This window comes from Pseudonaja textilis, chromosome 4, assembly GCF_049901715.1.
Source record: "Pseudonaja textilis isolate UNSWEBS1 chromosome 4, rPseTex1.2, whole genome shotgun sequence".
NCBI classification, from domain to species: domain Eukaryota; kingdom Metazoa; phylum Chordata; class Lepidosauria; order Squamata; family Elapidae; genus Pseudonaja; species Pseudonaja textilis.
This window is the reverse complement of record NC_141993.1, coordinates 76029711-76044971: the sequence shown is the minus strand read 5'-3', so window position 1 is coordinate 76044971 and position 15261 is coordinate 76029711. Positions and strand designations below refer to the sequence as shown.

General features: G+C 36.7%; 1 protein-coding gene across 14 annotated transcripts in view; it reads left to right on the top strand.

The window, feature by feature from the left end:
- Window positions 1-15261, top strand: part of MECOM (MDS1 and EVI1 complex locus) — a 534866-nt gene that overhangs the window by 487487 nt on the left and 32118 nt on the right. For 9 of the 14 annotated variants that reach the window (XM_087933421.1, XM_087933419.1, XM_087933428.1 and 6 more), the window contains 2 exons: window positions 2340-2487; window positions 5744-5900. In XM_087933421.1, the coding sequence (XP_087789547.1) occupies window positions 2340-2487; window positions 5744-5900 (305 nt within the window). The remainder of the gene's footprint in view (window positions 1-2339; window positions 2488-5743; window positions 5901-15261) is intronic. The other 5 variants (XM_087933422.1, XM_087933420.1, XM_026705801.2 and 2 more) reach the window with 1 other exon arrangement.

Sequence of the window (15261 nt, the reverse complement as noted above, 5' to 3'; positions counted from 1 at the left end):
TAACATTCAGTTACTTATTGTGGTTAATAGTTATGTGTCCTATCAAAACAATGAATCCGATATCTCACAATGAGCAAATACGAAAAAATGGTTCTATTGATTAAGGAAATAATTGGACAAGCAATTACCATCCAAAAACTGAGTTAGACTAGAAGGAATCAAATATTTCCTACTCAACATTTTGAACATATGCTAAGCCCTTCCTTTCTTGAAAAAATTCAGGGTAATAAATGGGCCTAATAATTATTTATGATCATTTGTAGCAATCCTAACTCAGAACTCCAGAAGGACCAAAAAGCCACCATACCTTTGAGCAATATAAAAGCAGGTTCTCACAGATCAGTCCACAAAATATAATGGGAACAAGTCATAATATTTCACCCCTTTTCTTCCTTTTAAGAGGCATTGGATTACTTGATCACAGGGCTGAGAATTCTTAAGAAGGTCATCTGAATGTTTGGAGATAATCCATAATTCTTTACCTTTTCTACATCACAACCACAAACTGGTACTTGGAATTGTAGACATCTAATGTTGATGTATGGAGAAAGGGAAGAAATGAGAAGACTTCCTTATAGAACAGTATTAACAATTGCATTAATTTATAAATTACATCCCAGGTGTTAAGGTTTGGTGGTATGGTTGATCTGAGAAGTAATTTAGGTTTTTATCCATCATGAAACCGAGGTGGGGAGTGAGAGTTGGAGTATAAATGAAAACTGATATTCAGGCAAGAAGTCTCTTCTGAGTATTCAGCTGAACACGTCGACTGCTAGAAAGTGCATATCGCTAACAGAAATGCAACCTTGAGGAGAAACGTCTGGACTTTGCAGAACAGATGGATGATTATTGTACATTTCTTGTGCTTAAAAGCCCTCACTTCTTTTGGGAAAGCCAGTGAGGGTATTAAAGGCTCAGAACAAAGGCCAGCGGGAGAAAAAAAAATCAGACGAAGAGAAATCATACTTTTCTCACAAGGAAAAGGGAGAAATGAGAAACAGGGCAGTTCCTTTGAATAACGTTTAAATTATTTAAAAGCCAATACATGACAGAAACAATTCAAGACAGAAAGGTATGAAGAAAATATTCTATTTAAAAAAAATTGAGCCACAGATGGAATTGCTGGGACAAGCACATATGCTTGGGGGCATTTGTAATTAATAAGAAAGATCCTTGAACATATGAGTTACCAATGGAATAAGGAGTAGGTGACAATAAATTTCAGGTGATTGATTTTAAAAGAAAACAACAGTAATATTAAATAAGGTGAGAATCCTGACTTGTAACTAAATATAACCAATTGTAGTCTTGAGATGTGAATGAATACAAAAGCAAGAAAAGGCCCTTTGTTTATTAGCTTGTTAAGCGCACATTCACTTTTCCACACACACAAAAAAAGATTTTTTGAACAGTAAACAATGATTAAGAGTACTAAAACAGATACAATAAAAACCAGAGTGTGCAAATATATTCTAATGCCAACCTAAAATAAAACACAATCTAAAAAGTAAAAATAAGATGAAGAAGCTTGGTCTTTACATGTTGATATAAAAATGTTATTTTTTTCTGAATTGATTGGATAAGGAAGTCAGGAGAGGAATGGCATAACATATTTGTGACCATCTCCTGTTAATTAAAACATGTTCACATCAAGAAAAGAAATAAAACATAACAAACTTTTTTTTCCATATGGGATGATCGAATGGTTGCATGTTTGTCCTGTTCTTTTTTGAGGATCTCAAGGTAGCTTCATTGGGGATCTATTTTCATTTTAACTCCTTAACAAAACATGTGAAATATAGTTGGATTGACAGACTATGTGAGCCCAAAGTTACTCAGTGAATTTCCATGGCTGAGGGCGAACACAAATTTGGGTGTCTCCAGATCAAGTCAAAAACTTTAACCATTAATCCAAACTGATGGAGATACATCAAGATCCAAAAAAGCTTCCAGGAATGTAGAATCAAAAGTGTTATTCGAACAAATAATTTAAAAAGGAGGTTCCCCTTTAAACAGAACTTCTATTAAAAATTCTGATGCTCCAAGAATTTTTTTTGTTTAATATTTCTTCATTTTTCTCCTTTAATTTGAACTGAAATAAAAATGTATCTTTTTTTTAAAAAAATAAAGATGTCAGAGACTTTCCTATAAAATTATTAAGGTCAATTATACCGTCCACAGAAAAGAGAGTTCTAATTATTTCCTGATTGATTTTTTTTCAGTTCTCTGAACTGAAATAACAATTGTTTTGTACAACTAATTTCTTGGGTAACTGATAGGAGAAAAAGTACCCCTATTCTGATTCAATCTTACAGAGGCTTTTGGTTATACCTCTACAGTTTGGAAAAGCACATGCTGTCCCACACAGAAGAACGGGAATATAAGTGTGACCAATGTCCCAAGGCCTTTAACTGGAAATCAAACTTGATACGTCACCAGATGTCCCATGATAGCGGGAAGCACTATGAATGTGAAAACTGCGCCAAGGTACAGTGAATTTGAAGGATATGTGGGAGGTTTTTTGTTTTGTGGTATTTAGAGTAATAGCATAGCCTTTATGTCTATGGAGATTCTCAGTCATCTAGATCATGGTTGTCCCAAAAGTGTTTTTTTTTCCTAAAGGCAACTAGGTATTTTTTTATTTGATGATGTTTTGTTCTCATCTAAGAACTTTTGACCGAATGGTGGAGGATGTAAGAATTTATATTTCTTGCAATCATCTGGTCATTAGTACTCTTACTGAGAGTTGTTGAGGCCACTTGGAGGTTTATTTTTGCCTTCTGCGTCACCTGCATCGAGCAAATGGGTATGGAACCTTCTTGGAATTGCTGACTCCCCCTCTTTTGATAAAACTGGTGACCATCCATTTGAAGACAGCAAAGTCTGGATAGAGAGAACCTCTGGTTTGAAAGAGGGGTCAAAGAGGCCATCTACAGTAAAATTAAACAGCCCCCTCTCCACAGAGGAGGAGGGAATATCTCCTGTTTACAACACAGTCCTTTTAGCAGTTCCAAGAAGATTCCACACCCATCTGCACTATCCAGGTGACCCCGAGGGCACAGATAAACTTCCAAGTGGTCTCAACAACTCTCAAAAGGAGTGCTAATGACCAGATGACTGCAAGGAGTATGAATCCTTCCATCTTCCATCATTCAGTCAGGACTGAAGAAACTTGGATGAGAAGCGATACATCTTCAAGGAAAAATAAAGTCCAGTTGACTTTTGAATAAAAAGCACCTTTGGGACAGCATAGCCTTTATTTCTGAAATGCATGGTCAACAACCTCATTGATGTATTAAATACTTGATTACCTTTAAAAAAAGTCCCCTAACTTATTCCATAAAGGTCCTTTTGAGTTCAACTCATAGACCAATTTGCAATTTTCTTGGCTTCAGTATGATGGCTTCAAGTTAAGACAGTTCAACATTATTCACTGATTTTATGTTCACTGTAGCTTTGTTCCATTTCTCCTTTTATTTATTATGCAGGAAAATTCATGTGAGTTTTAAAATAAAACACATGCACTTTTCTGATGTACAGTTATTAAGTATTTCACAGGTTTCAAACAATAAAGAATCTCGGAATTTAATAAAAATGGATATTAAAATATACGTCTTGTTCTGGTTCGCATATGAGATAAAAGAGATGCAAAATCTATCCCACTTTCGTTTTAAGAGTGTAGAGTTGAAATGCCCCCTTATGTATAAAATGATCCATGGCTGCATAATAAAAGGTAAAAAAGGCTCTTAAAAGATTTGGGACTGAGATTTCTCCTTGATAATGCAAATTTTGTAGGAGAAGTTTTATCTGATATGTTTTTTTTGGTAAGTGGGACAGCTTTAATTCAGTTTGCTAAAAGGATGCCATGTATGTACATATAGCCTTATGATCAACCACTTAGTGACTGTTGAAAGTTACAATGGAGCCCATGCCCAAAAAATACCCCCAGTTTCAAAGCTGCTCCCCCCTGTAGGGACTTAGTACTTGACCCATATTAATGGATGTTTGCAGCATCCCACAGTCAAATTAACCATGATATACAATGCTTTTCCACCTCTGGAAACGGGTATTTTAGTTCCTGCAAAAAATGGCCATTGCTGACAATGGGTTCATTTAACGACCATGATGTTTGCTTAACATCTGCAGTATTCACTTTACAACTGTCACACTAGTTTAACAATCACCTCAATAGAAATTGTAAAATCTGTAACAGTCACACAATGACCTGCTTAACTGCAGACACAATTTATAACTGAAATTCCAGTTTTAATTATGGTTGTAAGTTGAGGACTACCCATATGAGGCCCTGTTAATTTATGAAATTTAGTATATAATAATTCTGTAGATATCTGAATTTAGTAGATAGTAATTTAGACAAATGAATGCTTAATTCCTATCAAAGAACTGATTATATCAACAGAAGTGCCGCAGTATGAATGTCCAAACTATTGGTGAAACTCATATACTGTATATGGCTTCTTGAGATATTCTGGCATAACATTTTTAATAAGGATATTGAGGCTAATTAAGTTAATTAATGTATGGTGTTAAAAAAAAATAGAATTCCATATATATATTAAGTAATAAATGACTGCAACTCAACTTTTAATGATTTGTCATTATGAATCATTAAAAAAAAGATAAATTGAGGAAGAGGATGAGGAAAAGGAGATGAATACGGTTGAGGTCCCAAATCCACAAGAGAGCAAATCTCACCAGATCAGGACTGTGTAACTCTCTTGATTAGAACTGGGACTATTGAAAATAACTTTGGATAATGCTTTCTAATTCAGTGAAAGAGAAATAAATGCTTAAGACTGTAAAAAATAGTAGGGATAATCTCTAGGGCCAAATCTCTTTGGGCTTTGGGAATCACAGTCTAAATCATAGAAAAGACTGTTGATCTTCCAGTACAGGTAGTCTTTGACTTACAACAGTTCGCATATTGATCGTTTGATATTGCAACGGCACTGAAAAAAGTGACAGGATCATTTTTCAGACTTAGGACCACTGCAGTCATGTGATTTACATCTGGGTGCTTGACAACTAACTCACATTTATGATGGTTGCAGTATCTTGGGGTCATGTGATCCTCTTTTGCAACCTTCTGACAAGCAACATCAATGGGGAAACCGGATTCACTCAACAACCGTGTTCCTAATTTAACAACTGCAGTGATTCAGTCTACAGCTGTGACAAGGAAGGTCGTAAAATGGTCACTTAACAAATGTTTTTGCTTAGCAATATAAATTTTGGGCTCAATTGTGGTTGTAAGTTGAAGACTACCTGTATTCCAGTTCCTCTGCTTAACCAAACAGAGGAAGAAAAGGCTGTCCGTGGAGGTGGGTGAGATTTCCTGAGTATAAATTTAATTATTTGCTCATCCTGTTAAGGACCCAGAGAGCAGTAGATTTCTGAAGATTGACAATTTGCTACAAAAGGGTCCTAGTTCTATTACAGAATTAGTTTCCAGGGTTTTCTTGGATGGGAGCCATGACTTTGAAATGGTCTTGACACGAATTTAAATGAATAACCATAGACATGCCCTCAAGGTCACCTTTCCCATCTTCTGACTTGCTGATTTAACTGAATTCACAAAACAACCCTTTCCCTTTCTCCCTCATTAAATGTCTCTTGGTTCCAGAAGGGTCTTAGATCATATGTGATTTTTTGTTTTGTTTTTTTGTTTTGCAACTGTTTGCATTCAAATCTCATTCAAATTTAATCAGTACTCATTTCCTAGCAGGTTTTCACAGACCCCAGCAACCTCCAGAGGCACATTCGTTCGCAGCATGTTGGGGCTCGTGCGCATGCTTGTCCAGAGTGCGGTAAAACATTTGCTACTTCTTCAGGCCTCAAACAGCACAAACATATCCACAGCAGTGTCAAGCCTTTTATATGTAAGTCTTTGCTCAGCATCTACTGTTCTTCCTCTACTTGAGCAAAATATGGGTTCTATCCATACATCAGCATTAACCCAGTTAGTTCTTCTTCCCGGAAGTTCAGGCAGTGCACAGTCCCACCAACTGGGGCAGAAGAAATCATTTTGGGAACAGATTTGGTGGACTGGGGGTGGAGTTGGGTTACATAATAGCAATAGTACTTAGACTTATATACTGCTTTACAGTGCTTTACAGCTCTCTTGAAATGATTTACAGAGTCAGCATATTGCCCCCAACAATCTGGGTCCTCATTTTACCAACCTTGGAAGAATGGAAGGCTGAGTCAACCTTGAGACTCAGTGAGATTTGAACTGCCAAATTGCAGGCACCTGGCAGTGGGCAGAAGTAGCCTGCAGTACTGCATTCTAACCACTGTGCCACCATGGGTCATAAATAGGCTAAATAAATAAATAAAATAGCCAATCACTTCTCTTTGAAGATTAACCTCTGGCCTAATGAAGCCATTCATTAGGAAAGCATTGGCAAGTCTGTAGGCATTCCTAGGTCTTTTACCCTATTGGCTATCTAGGTAGCAGTAGATGGCATTTAGCCAATCAATATTTGGATGTATGTTCTGTGCTATCGGGTTTTGTCAGTGAATTCTGTAAGTGAAAAGTCGATTTGATTTGAGCTATTGTTTCTAACAGTTTCTTTCTCGGACAACTGTGTTTGCAGAACAGCTTATTTGATTGGGTTTAAGTAGTTCCTATGATGGATCCAACTAAGTGAAGCCTATGCAAACAGGATTTGTTTTGAGTTAAATTTAATTCCCTGGGTTCTAGATCAGCTAACCCCTTTTTGCCATTCCCTTCAGACACCATTCTCTCCTCAACCCAATGAAATATTTTGTGGCTATATGGACTTACAGTTAGATAGTGGTGGTTTGAAAAATAACTTGCTTTTGTCTGGGTTCATACATAATGCTAGGTCATAAATGGATATATTTGTTAGTGTGTTAATAGGATCAGTTAATAAGCCACAATGTATTTTACTGCAGTAAATCAATTTGAATCCATTTGCAGCTGGACTGCAATTGTAGACTATCATGCTGTACAGGTGAAAGTGCATGGTTTGCTTATTTGATTGACAGACCTGTGACCTGATCAACCCAATTAAGTTTGCTTATTCCTAATCTTTTTTCTATCCCACTCAAGCTGTAACTAATCTACTGAGATACAAAATGAGAGCAACTAAAAAGAAAGGAAAACAAATCAGGAATTGGTCCAGTGATTCATGATTACTTTATTCCTCTCTAAAACTGTCTCCAGCTTTTTCAAACACACTATGATTAAAATTACAAATAGCACACCGTGATGGGTAAACATGTTACTTGTAGAGAATCTGGAGCTTTTTAACTGCAATTTTATTATATATATAGAATCAGCACATTAGTCCTATGTCATTTTAATTTTCTGCCTTCCTGCAAAGTGTTGTTTTTATTTCTCTGCACATACTTTTTATCAAAGAATTGAACACAAACACATACATTTGTATTTTTTTATAAATTGAATGTATGCCAAAGCTATTGAGTGGTATGTGTTGACAATATCCATAGAAGCAAAAACAAAAATTGATCTGTTTCCTTGTGCTAGAAAAATTAGGTGAATTGGCTCTTGGCTTCATTTGCACTTGGATATCAGAAGTTTTTATGACTCTCAAAGAGATACAATACTGTAGTTTGTTTATTCATTCATTAAATTTATGTGCTGCCTCTCCTGTCCAAAGACAACTCCCAGCTGCCTACAAGCATTAAAACTACCATGCAATTAAAATAATAAGGCAAAAAATAACAACAGTAATCAATACTGTTAAACGATGGGCAGTAGGGGAGCACAAAATACATGGGGAGAGATGGGGGTCTTTCCTAATTCAGTCAACACCTCCATAATGGTGCACTCCTGTTGGGGATCCCAGGCCAGCTGGCAGAGACTTCAGGAAAGTCAAAAGGGTGGGTGTGAATTACACATCAGAGGGTACAATGTTCCAAAGGGCTATCCCAATTAATGGGATATTTGCAGCCTGTTTATTTGTTTTTACAATCTATCTCAGTCTTTTGTTTTGAAATTCAAGAAGCTCAAAAGCTATGAAATGAGATTGTGAGGAGTAACTTCTGTGAGATAGTAGCAGCATTAGTAGTGAAGGGTAAGACATAGTACCAAGGAAAGAACAAACTTCAAATGAGTAGACCTGAGGTTAATACTCTCGTGGCAGATTCTCTCTCCTTGTCATTGAGTCCATGCATGCTCCTCACTTCGTGCCTCTATTCAGTGCAGCTACTTAGAATGAGTGTACCAATAGAAGAGAATCTTTGTAGCAAAGAGTTGAACTGTAGGCTCTTTATAATCTACTCTGAGCTGTTCTTTTCTTGAAGACGTTTCATTACCAAACTAGACAATATAATCAGTGTATCAAAATGTCTGCAAGAAGACAATCTACCCCAGAGAGTACAAAAACCCTCACAGTGGAATAAGTGTCTCTGCTTTTTCCAACTTGTGGCTATCCAGTTGTGCTAGTCATACACTTGCACACAATTCCCAGTTGACATCTGGAAAACACAAGGTGAGGAGAAGCTGCCAGTGATGGCTACATTTTGTATTATAGATGGGGAAAGAGGAGGGGGTGAGAATTCACCACAGAGTATTTTTAGCAGTCCTCATTTATGGAAGACAGAACTCCGTTGCACTTCTTGGTTGGCTTCATGTTCAGAAGCTTCTTAGTATCTGAAATTCTTTGGGCAGTTTTGGAAATACTTTTATAACCTCATTTTATATTGTGTGCTCTGGCACCCTTCCCTGGATCTAAGTCTAATTGTGCTTTGAACCTTTTGTAAGTTTATTTATTGTTCTTAATGTAGCTCCAGGAAGAAGAGTAGAGCTACTGGTGGATGTGACTAATAAACTGTTAGAAGATTCCACCAAGTGAGTTTCTCTTTAGCAAACCACTGAAAACCCTGGACTTGCTCCAAGCTGTTACTAATTTCACAATAAGCTCAGAGAGCCTCTGGCAATCTTTTCCTAAAGAAAAAGTGAACCTTCATCAAATGAGAGCTTTTCACAGGCTGTTCATATTGAGAATAAGGCTGATATAAAATCCTTACCATTTAAGAGCTTCCATTTTAATTTGTTGCTTCTAAATTTGCATGTCAATTAAAAAAAACAACAATAATACACAGCATATTTTATTAAATGAAAACACATAAATGAAAAGTAGGCAGCTGCTGAGACAAATTAAACAATTCCAACCAAATCCAAACCTTTATTGTCAGTATACAACATGTGTACAATGAGATTGGCTGAGCCTCCCTTAGTGCACCCTTCCCCCCCAATACAATGCAACTCACAGTGAAAGACAAAAAACCAGCATGGCCAATGTGAAACCAGCATGGCTGATATGAGACCATCTGGGAATGGTCTCTCAGTGCTTTTGGGTGACCACAGGCTCCCCACCCTTGCTACACTTTGTAGAGGTTGATGTTGAGGCTGGCTAAACCAAGAGATAAATTGGCTGAAGAAGGAGAAACCAGTGGAATAAGACTGCCAGTGAGAACATAGAAATGACTTCTTTATCGTGTAATAGGATGGCTTTGCTGGCCACAGTGGAGAAAATATATAATATTGATTGATAAGAGAGTAAGGCAAATTATGCTCAAATTTGATACAACTGAGTGATTGAAGGGAGAAGATGGTTTTCTACATGAATGCAACTTCACAATAATATAGTGGACCATATGACTTTTAGTGTCAATATCATATCCATCAGTGAGTCTTCAGTACAAATTAAATACCTTTTTGTCTTTGATGAAGCTGGAACCCTTCAAATGTGTTGTGACAGCGCAGGAAATCAGGAGTTCAGGCAGTTCAAATATACTTTTATTGTATGTTAATGCTCTCTACAAGAATCTGAAATCATCATTATCATCTTTTAATGACCCCATAATCCTTGCAGGGTAGAGTCTTGGCAATTGAATGGAGCTAGTAGAATGTTCTAATGGCCAGATGGCCTTCCTGTCACCAATGCAGAATTTTGTTCAGCAGATATATTCTCAATGTGCCTAGGGAGATAAATATCTGCCTCTACCTAGGATTGAATTCACAGCCTCCTGATTATTGGGCGAGAGCTCCACCTCTAGGCCACCACACCACTCCAAGAATCTGAACTCCTGATGGTCAGAATAAATTGGTGCTAGTTAAAAGTCAACAAAATTCAAGGTTGGCTGGACTTAGGTCTCTTGTGGGCATGAAGGGACTAGAGACTGAGATGCATTTGACTCCTCCCTCAGTCCCAGCCTGGTCATCTTCTACAGTTAGGTGGAAATTCTAGCTACAATTCTAGCAGCTCCCAGCCCAGGTAGATATTCCGGAAACTGGGATCCAAAGCATCTAGAAGTGACCCAGTTTGGAAAAGCCTGTAAGATGGTCTCGATTTCTTCTACTATTTCTGAAAAGGAGGAAACACAGAGAAAGAAAAGATGGAATGCTTTCAGTTTTTAGTGCATACATATAGTCTTCAACTTACGGCCATCATTTAACAAGGATTCAAAATTACAGTGGCCTCAGAAAAAGTGATTTATGACCTGTTCCCATACTTAATAATGTTGAACCATACCTGCAGTCATGTGATCACAATTTGGGTATTCGGCAATTGGCTCCCATTTATCAAACAATTACAGCATCCATCAATCACGATTTGCAACCTTCCCAGCCATGTTCCCACAAAAAAGTCAATTAGGAAAGCTTGATTTACTTAACAAGCATGGTAAAAATTGTTGTAACATTGGGTTCAGTTACATGATGACTCACTTTACAAACATCCTAACTTACAAAGAAAATTCTGGTCCCAACTGAGGTCGTAAGTAGAGGACTATCTGTAATGCTACCAACTTACTCATCCTGTTGAAGATGTATCATTCTAAACCTCAAGTAATTTCTAAATGTTGATGGCAGTATTCTTCCTTAGCAAAATATTTTACAGTTGAGGAGAACACCTGAGTTCAGGGAAGCTTTAAATAATGTAAGTTGTGCATCATTGTGTAAAGAAAAAGGAATCAGAAAAGGAGTAAAGCAACTACACTTAACATTTTTGTTACAGGGAAGGTCAGAAAATAGGTTGGGTCAGATGCTACAACTAGGTGGGTCTGGTTTAGGTTGGACTTTGAAGGATTTAAATGTGACATGGCTACTTTCAAGCTTGGATCTTAGTTCTGAACTTTTGTGTTCAGAATGTAATGATTTGAGGAGCTTTCAGGGGTCAGAAGACTGTCCCCCTTGGCTTAAAGAAAAGGACAGAGATGAAAAGAGATTGCACCAAAAGGATAGATTTTTAGAAGTTAAATTCGGGTGTTCAGGATACTTCTAATCTTTTGTATTATGGGAGTGATATTCTCACATTTGATGGTGTTAATATTTAACATTAATAATGCTCTTTTGTACCTGGAGTTTTGTCTATTGTTTTGTACAGCTGTGGTTTTTGTATTGTTGTGGCCTTGTAGAGCTCTAAAAATAAAATAAAGAACTAGAAGGCTTTGAATTTGAAGAACCTCCTGCTATTGGGAAACCAGAACTAAAGAGATAGATTATTTAAAGAAAGTGAGATATGGAAGTTGATAGCAACAATATTGAGTACTAGAAATATGGCTCTCAGGAAAGGGAGAGCCAAGTAAAGGATGGGCTACTGAAATTTTACTAGTTCCAGTCTCTGGAAGTGAGGCACAGGGACTTGGACTGTGGAGAAACTACACTTGTTGGATGCAAAGACTTAGCAGGTTAATTTTTTAGGCCAGTATTTTCCCCCCAACCTTGGTGACTTTAATATGTCTGGACTTCAATTCCCAGAATTCCCCAGCCAGTAGAGTTGTACAAATATTACATATTGTTGGAATGTCAGTGGAGTAAAATATCAGACTTAAAAAGAAGCAATAACAAAAGTTTGATTGGCTTACAAGTTTGATTTGGGGTTGTTTTTTAGTAACAAAAAAAATTACAAAATGTTTTTCAGTAACATATCAAGAGAAATTTCTCAGATTTATTCAATTTGGAAGAAAGTGACTCAACCTTATTCCTAGAGTTTGATGTATCTCACCATGGGAAGTTTAATTTGTTTTTTTTCAATCATGTGAATCCTTACTAATCCCTGCCTTGGCTCCTTTTGTTCCATCATCAAATTGAACAGCATGCTGTGGTTTTTACTTAATGTCCAGATCTTTCAACCTCTGAGCCAGGCTCAGTTAACAAAATTTGAGGCTGGCTACACTGTGCGGATGGCCCAGAAAATGCAAACGCAGTCTGCGTGAAGGTGTAGGGTCAAACAGGAAGCCGATTTTTAAATGAGAGAGAGGCCAACTTGCAATTTCAAATCAACCCCTGGGGACTTGAGGTTCAAACTCTTGAGAGCCAACATTCAGCTTCCTGAATCTCATGAATCCACTTCTTTAGTATACGAGAACATACGCCATATATTCATCAAGGGAGCAGTTGAACAAATCGGTGTGAGCCTTAAGTCTCAATAATATATCAACATGATTTTTAATGGCTTAAAAGAATCCCTCTGAGGTTTTTGGTCTGCTCCTGAAATGGTTCCTTTTTATTTATTTCTGCCGGGTTTATTTAAGCTAGCAAAAACGTAATTAACTGGAGCCAGTTATGACTGCTGCTTAAAGATTTGTGTTCCTTTGCCCGAGATCACAGGGTTGTCTTTTTAATATTAGTAAAAATAAAATAATTAGCTGAACCAAAGCTTCTAGCCATACAGGGGGCACTTATAGCTTGCAGTTTCAATTGCAAAAAAAAGAAGAAAGAAAAGAAAAAGAAAAGCTTTTCAAATTAAATCACTTGGAAAAGAGTTCTTCCTTCTTTTCCTTTTCTTTTTTTAACCTTTAATAATGTGTCCTTTGCCACTACTGATGTAACTAAAAGAGTGGCTGGGATTTTTCAAATGCAGGGGATGATGGACAAGGGAAAAGAAACTGCTCAGCACAATTATGAATAATTGCCATGTAATTACAGAACAAAAGAATTTAAAGATTGCATGTCAGGACAGGATTTTCTGAGCATTTGTGGCTGGGGTACAGGGTCACCTCAAATAGAGATTATCTAATTCCTAACAAAAAGGCCACACAGTATGCCTTGCTATTCTGTCTGTTTACGGCAACTGTCTCTCATTACTGTATACTAGCCTGACTTGGGAAAAAAAGCTCCCCAGCACCAATTCACCAATACAATTACACACCACCTATGTTCAAAAATTCTGCAGCTCGCTTAAATAGAAACCACATGGTGGAATACACTGGAACACCTTAAAAATAACACTTAGTGTTCATTTGTTTAATAAACAGAAAATATGCAAATTTCACCTTGTGCTGAGTTTTTACTCCTAAAATGGTTTAAAATATACTGAGTAGATGGTAGAGGAAAGATAATGGTAAAATCATGTGGAAAAGAGATAATTAAAAAATAATGATGATGGTAAATAAACTGACTTGGGCATTAAAGCTAAAGCCATGCAGAGAGAATAGAGAAGTTTATTCAGGGAGAATATAAAATTGTAGATTGAATATAGAAATTAGTTCATGGCTTGGTTATAAAGTAATGCTTTATAACTAAATGGATCCAGATTTTGTCAGAATAGGAAGTAAATCAGAACATCCCATTGATATTAATGGATTATAACAATCTCAGAATGGCCATGTCAAAAAGTACAAGAGCAAAAATAGAGTGCAGTAGGGATTTACAATACTAGAATTTATGCACTAATCTGGAAAAGGAGATAATTGATTACATCTATCATTCTAGCCTTATTTTTGTTTCCAAATCTTTGAGACATTTCCATCCTATATAGCTCCCAACTGAAACATGGCTGCTTCAAAACTTTCTTTGATTTGTGGGAATTTAGATTTATATTATCTTATGTATTTTTTCTTTTAAGAGTCTGGTTACTAGAGTAGGGTAGAGAAAGAAGAATTACCATTACTTTGTAAACTTCTAAGTCATATGGTCTGAGTCATTTAAGAAATTCTTAATGCTTTTATAGAAGTTGGCAATCTGTGGTACCCAAACTCTTTTTCCCAAAACCAATTTCTGGGCTTTGTTATGAGCTTTAGGTCTTCCTAACCCTCTTTACTTTCATTGATATAAATAAATAGTACATCAGGCTGTCTCATTTCATGATAGGCAATAAATGCAGTAAAGTATGGGTTGAGACAATTGTTAGAGAAGAAGTGGCTAAACTATAAAGTCAACAAAGAAGCAACCAACCTTCCAGACATGTGGATTTCTACTGCCATAATTTTCTAATCTGTACAAGCATTGTGGAGAATTTTAGGAGAATACCCATGTAGGAGTAAGAATGAGCTCATATAGCTACTTCTTCATCCTACTTTTTTTTTTTTTTTTTGCTATCTCACTCATTCCAAATGTAGCTGTTGTTTAACATACAAAAAAATGTCTGACTTTCTTAAATACACCACATACATTTGTGAACATTTAGGTGCTGTTGGGCATGTTATTATTTAATTTATAAGTTGCTCGATTCCATTATGACTCTGAATGGTATACAATGTGTAAAATTCAAAATGAAACAATTGCATAATGCAAAATACAGCTGGAGAAAACGATCATCAACTCACAAGTCAGACAACCCAGAAGGAACTTGATATCCACTACAGTCAAAGGTTTGGGAAAAAAGCTGGGGTCTTCATGACTCATCTAAATAGTATCCAAGTGGGGGGTTCATATCATATGAACCTTTGGGGTTGGGAAATTTATTCCAGTAGTCAATTATTATGACCCAAACCTCCACATTTTCTGGGTAACTTCAGATGGCAATATTTAATTGATAGACCAACTGTATTAGACTTTATATGACTGTAGAGGCAAATAACAAGGCCCTATGCCATGAAGGGAGATAATAAGCACTACTGCTAACTAATGCAGAGCAGTTATATGAGTCTACCAAGGCATGTAGAGCACATTGCAATAGTTCAAATGCAAGGTGATAGAAATATGCAACCAAAGTAGCATTGCATGCTAATTCTCCCATCCCTTTTCTTTCATTAGTAGAAAAACAATTTGTCAAAAGCTCCCTTCATTCAGTTGTATGAAACAACTGAAGATGTTTCATGGAAGCTTTAAGAGGCCCCATTCTTCTCCTCTCACATCAGTGAGCTGCTAATTAGGCAACAGACTTTAAGGCCATAAATGTAGCAATAGTTGTGTTGCTAATTGATTTTCTCTTCCTGTGGAAGTTGTTAGTACTATTTACTGGAGCAAGTTACATTGCTATAGTTAGTTCTAGTCTTATCCCCCATTGTTGGGTGTAAAAGCAA